This window comes from Mustela nivalis, assembly GCF_964662115.1.
Source record: "Mustela nivalis genome assembly, chromosome: 18".
NCBI classification, from domain to species: Eukaryota; Metazoa; Chordata; class Mammalia; order Carnivora; family Mustelidae; genus Mustela; species Mustela nivalis.
Window position 1 is genome coordinate 57100989 of NC_139037.1, and position 5946 is coordinate 57106934.

General features: G+C 56.2%; 1 protein-coding gene across 1 annotated transcript; it reads right to left on the reverse strand.

Annotated features, from left to right (window-relative positions):
- Window positions 1-1485: 1485 nt before the first annotated feature.
- Window positions 1486-5257, reverse strand: PNMA8A (PNMA family member 8A). Its single transcript, XM_082710589.1, has 2 exons — window positions 4981-5257; window positions 1486-4831 (listed from the first exon to the last, which is right to left on the reverse strand). Exon 2 carries the CDS (start codon window positions 4742-4744, stop codon window positions 3251-3253), a length of 1494 nt encoding a protein of 497 aa, XP_082566715.1. The 5' UTR covers window positions 4745-4831; window positions 4981-5257; the 3' UTR covers window positions 1486-3250.
- Window positions 5258-5946: the final 689 nt, after the last annotated feature.

Consider the following 5946-nt stretch of genomic DNA (forward strand, 5'->3'; position numbering starts at 1 on the left):
CTCTCAGCAGCACCCGGCATTCTTCACGCGGACTCTTCCCTCTGCCTGGGATGCTGTGCCACCAGCCGGCTGCCTGTCTCCCTCCCTCACCTCCTGCCTGTGTGTTTAGATGTCACCTCCTCAAGGAGGCCCTCCCTGACCACTACATGAAAGAGCCAGCGCTCCCTCCCACATACGCACTCCCTCGTCTGGACCCTCTTTCCGCTGTGTGTCTCAGCATTGGATTCACCATCCCTTCGGTATCCGCAGCTCGGTGTGTGCCCGTCTACCTCCCAGCAGAATGCCAGTCCCAGGACGGCAGGAATCTTCGACTGGTTCCCGCCTGTCACGGAGCCCATGCCTGACACCTTCAGGGCTGGCTGAACTCATGGATGAGCACGGACACGGCCTTCAGGGCCTCAGGGGTGTACACGGAGGCTCTTGGCATCACTCCCATCTTCCTCAGAGGAATGGTAAAGGCCCAGCCTTGCCCCCAGCACAGCCCTGAGCAGAATGCTGGCCCCCTTCCAGAGAGGGGCTGGGAGGCTTCCTTTCGGACAGACGAATTGCCGATATCTCCCTGGTCCCCATCCCTGGGTGGCCCCCAACTTCAGGCCAAATGAGCCTTCCAGATTCTACTGGCAGCCTGGGTGAACTAGAGGGAGTGCTGCATCTCGGGAGGTACTCAAAGACATTGGCCGGATACGGCTTTTCCATGGAGGGAGAAGAGAAAAACACCCAATCGATAAACCTAGTACCCAGCCCTCTCAGTGCCTCTACTCGAGCGCCTCATTCCCTCCCCTGTCCCCAGATGCCTTCTTCCCTTTTGGTCTCTCCAAAGGTCACCTCCATTGACCTTTCAGAAAACCTCACAGGGGAGGGTGTTGGGCAGGAGAAAAACTGAATTTGTAGCTGAAAAACCTGCTTCTGTCTGAGGGGAGGGGAGGAAAGGGTTTTCCTCTTCCAGCTGCTCTTTGAAACGAACTAACATTTTCAGATAAATTCACGTCACCTGTTCCCGAAACTTCTGGAAACCCCAAGATCTGGGGGAAAGCCCCTCACGTGGGTGGCAGGCCATGGACAAAGAGGACACCTCAAAGGCCTCTTTTGTCACGGAAAACTGATGATCCTTGCAGGATTGACAAGAGTTCCCGCCAGGCTGGGAGTCTAGTTGTTCACTGGGGCGGGCCCTCTTCTCAAATAATCCAAGACCTCACCTAGAAGCCGACTGCAGACTTAATTTGCTACATTTTACTTTGTAACATACACGTTTACCTTTACCCATCATGGCAGCACCTTTTGATCCAGTGGGCCCAGTTTTGAAACCGGGTGCTGGGGAGTCCCTGGCTCTCCTCACCTCGAGAGGCCAGGGCGCTCCTGCCTTTTGTACAAACCCAAGGAAAACCTCCACGTGCACGGATGCGGAGCAAAGAGCTGCCGTGGAAACCGATTTCTTCCCTCCTCCCTGCCCTGCAGCCAGGCATCCTCAGTGAAGACTCACCCAGGTTTTTGGAATTAATTGTCACAAGACGTTTATTTTCAAGTTGGATGATTAACAACATCTAACAACTGTGCACATTCCCGAGCACAGAAACTGAAGTCAGGAGAGAACCCCTGGGCTCATGGAGGGCTAAAACTCTTCGGAACGAGAGGATTACTGAGTGCCACGGGAACGGGCGGACGGGCTGGCTCACGGCAGGACACCGCAGCGTACCAGGGCCGTATGAGTTACAAATGGAGACTTCTTCCAGAGTGCTGCGCTACAGAGCATGCGCGGGACGCCGGCTCTCCCACTCGCAACCTCGCTCTCATCAGCCACACTTACAAGAAGTCCGGCTGTATGCAAACAGATGGCAGAAACAACTCACTGGAGACCTGCGCAAAATCAGGCTCACTTAGGAACACAAAGTAACATTCTGATGGTCTCCTATCTGATAGGTTTTCCTTAGGACGAGTTCAAGTTCCAGCTTTTTTTTTTTTTTGTTAAGACGTGAGAAAAATAGATTTGGATTACATCTTTGAGCATGCCTTGGGTCTCCTGGGACACTGTTTGAGAACCACTTATGTTGGGTATCCCGCCCCTTTCCCCTACACACACACACACACACACAGATACAGTATGCTAGTCTATTCAGAGAACAGAAATTAACAGCCGACTTTTTAAAGATTTTTTTTCCTTTCTTATTATAATGTGAAACGTGTCTTCAGCCCCGAAGATGTGGAGGGTTTGGTGGCGCTGGATGGACTTAGGGCTGGGAAGCCAACAGGGCCTGAGTCCTTCCCTACCCATCACCCCTCCTCCCCACAGGCTTCCTGAGAGCATCTGACTCCAAATGGGAACCCAAGTACCGTTTTTATTGACAGAACCTAGATCTCAAACACTTCAAAGCCTAAGCGCACACTCTTTTCCTCCAGAACTAACTCCTGGGACCTTCCTGCCCTCTGGCGGGCTAATGAGGATGGAAGCGGAAGAACACAGGCACCAAGAAAGGCAGGTCTGCTTTGAAGATGTCTGCTTAACTTCCTGGTGGGCGAAGCACACAGAAGATGGGAGAAAACGCCAGGCCCTGCATGCAGACACCGGCTCACTCTCCAGGAAGCAGGGAGCAAGAATGAGAGGCAGAACAAGGGGGCCCTGCCTTTGTAAGGAAAAGTGAATATTCTAGGATTTTCCCAGTCTGCTTAGCAACTCTCCAACCTCTGAAGGTGAGTTGAGGGGGAGGGGCAAAAGCAGGGCTGGCAGAGAAAAGAGCAGAGAGGTGCACCTCCCTCCCTTCGTCTCTCCCACCGAAGAGCTTGCAGATGGTTTTTCTCTGAAAGTCCCATCTCCTCAAACTGGGTTCCTACATGTCAAAGTCATGGTGTGTTCAATAAGGAGAAAAACTTTGCTCCCCATTGGATGCTTCGTCCTTGGTCTTCCTTCAGCTCATCGCAGGTTGTCCCCCAAATCAAGGCTTTCTGGGTTCCGTGGATAAATTAGAAGATCTCACCAGGGAAGGAGGTGTTCTTTGAAATTTCTTTCTTACTTCCTTGGACTTTTTAAGTGCTTGAAAATGTCTATCCCCCAACCAGGCTTCCAGAAAACTTGACCCTCCAAGTCATGGACCCTGACAAATGTTCTCACTCCCCACTATTCGATTCTGATGAAGGGAGTTGGGTTGGAGGATGTGGCAGAACGACCTGAGACCCCCACAATGACACTCACCAACAAAGGAGAGGTGGGGGGTTCGCCCTTCCACCTCCTGCTCATAGATGTCCCCAAGGTTGGCCTTCAGGGGCTTCTAGGAGGAAGGTCAAGGCTTCCACCCTCTAAAACCTCAGCTGGTGGGACACCCGCCCCCTCCGCCGTGCTCGCGTCCTCCTCAAGCTCCACCTGACCTGCAACGGCCCTAAGCGCCTCTGCGCCCACCTGTCTCTCCTGCTCGGATTCTCCACTCAGCCGTTCACCGGCACAACCCAAGTGACTTCTGTTGCCATTCTGACCACTGGAGGCCTGAAGAGAACCTTCTGGCTTGGCCTTTGAGCCCCGAGAAGTGGAGGCCAGCAACCCCACCGGCTGGGGGCCTCGTGGGGCCTTCTGAAGCAACCCATCTCGTCTTGAGCCTGGCCCTTTCTTCCCCATCGCTGGCTTCTTCTTGGCATCTTCTGACTCGACAAGGACATATGAAACAGGGCCCAAGCTCACCTTCTTCTTCTTTCTCACAGGGACAGGGCTCTTTGCCAAGGCCCAGCCCATGGCCTTCTTCTTTGGGGGGCCCTCCCGACCGCCACCTTGGTCTGACTGTGAAGCAACCCCAGGGCTCACAGCTTCTGACCGCGAGTCATGGGATGAGCTGCTGGGAGCCCTCCAGGCACATTTTGCCATGGGCTTCTTTGAGGCCGACTCCTCCTGCTTCACGCGCAGCTTCCTTTTGCTCCTGATGGAATCGGAGACCTCTATGTTTTCAGCCCCAGCAGCCTCAGGATCCTCCAAGGAGGCCGAGCTGTTGAAACGGCGGCCTCTGGGCTTCCTCCAGAGCACGGATTCCTGCTTGGGTCTTTTTTTCTGCTTCTTCTTCCTGGAGCGACTTTTAGCTCCAGCCCTACGAACCAGAGGTTTCGGAGGGTCACCTTCGTCTTCTGGGTCGTTGCAGCTGCCAAGATTTTCCATCTTCAAAGCGGAACCTATTTCGGCAGCCCACCCTGGCTCCTTCTTCACCTTCCTCCGCGCGCCTGAGGCTGAGGCTGAAGCTACCTGGTCATCAGCACCTTCTTCAGCCCCGGCTTCCTCACGGCTGCGGATCTCAGCATCCATGTAGAAGACAATCTGCACCACTGCCCCCAAGAGCACCCCCAAAGCATCTGCCCAGTTCTGTGGAGGCCGATTCTGGGGCCGTGAGGGCTGGCCAAGCTGGAGCAGGCGGACCACATCCTCCCAGGTACGCCCCTCAGAATCCAGGAATTCATTCAGATTTTTTAAAAACTCAGCATCCTGGGTGGGGTCTCTACAAATCACTCTCCAGACGCCCCCCCTTCCTGGGAACTCCCGAGGAATGGCCCTGAGATTCACACCCTCTCCCACCTCAATTAGGGCAGCTTTGGCATTCTCTTCCCGCAGGAAAATCTTATTGAGCACAAAGTATGGGCCCAGCGGGGAGAGGACCCCATTCAAAGTCTCCTCAATTTCCGCTTGACCACAGTCCTCGGGGATGCCCGTGACCATCAGGGACCTATGGATGTCCACTTCCATCCCCCGGCACCAGTCCTCCAGAAGGTTCATGGCCATGGTGCGGACACCTAGCGCCTCTAATCCCACGCGCACTCGACAGTCTATAAGGTGGCCGAAGGAGGCAGCGGTCCCCAGATATTAATCCTGTAAGGTGACAGGAGAGGGAGGTCAGATTCCCCAGAAGACGGCCAGGCTCAGAGATCTCAGCTGCCCTCCCCCTGCGCTGCGGGCCTAGAGGCCTCCTCGCGCTTGCCCAGGCCCCCTCCTCCCCAAACCAGGCCCCGGGTGCTCACAGGTGTCCTGCGACCGCCAAAAACTGCGCTCGGCCCTGCCCCAGAGCCTCCCGGCAAGGATCTCGCAGCCCCGCCCCCGACTGCCCAGCCCGTAATCGGGCCGGGGACAGGCGCCGGGATGCCGCCGCTCGCCAGGAGCCGGCTCGGTTGCTCCCCGGGAACGCGCCGAGGAGAGGACGTCTGCCCCCGCTCCGGCCCCGGCGGGTCACTCGTCGTCTCCCCCGGATCCCGGCAGCTGCGCGGAACCGGGGCCGGCGTCGCAGCGCGCGCTTGCGCACTTGCGTCCTTGCCGCTCCCGCGGTCGCCATGGCAACCGGCCAGCGCTCCGGATGCGCGCTCCAGCCTGGAGATCCCAGCGCGAGAGTGGGGGTGGGGGCGTTCAGCAGCTCCTCGAGCAAAGGGTCTGCGCGTTCGTCGATTGTCCCTCCAGACGCACTCTTTCCACACTTCAGTTGAACGTGGGCCTCGGGGACCAGGGCAGAGTGTCCTGACTTCCACGATGGCAACCAACTAGTCCTCCTAACCTCTGCCTTTCTGCTGGGTTCAGCCCACGGGACCCCTGGGAACCACCAGAAACCCGAGGGCGAGAGGAAAGAGCCGCTTAGTCGCCACACCCCCTCCGAGTTCCTCTAACAAACAAAGCCCCAGCTCTGGACAACCCTTTCATTCGCTTACCGTTATCCTAGTTTCAGAAACATCCAGGAGCTTCTAGAAACTCCCACCTTCCGCCCCACATGTCCTTCACGCCTGGGTATAGCCTCGACTCTCCTTGCTGGCTCCCTCAGCTTGCTGCCCGCAGGCAACACCTTTGTTGATCGTTAATGATGCGCTTCTCAATGACTCGTTAGAGGTGCTGTTTCCTGTCAGGACTCAACCATACACCTGGCAATGCTGCTTACTGGCTGCGCAGCCTCGGAGACTGAGCTCTCCAAGCTCCCTCCTCTTTTCCCTAAAAGGAATACCAAT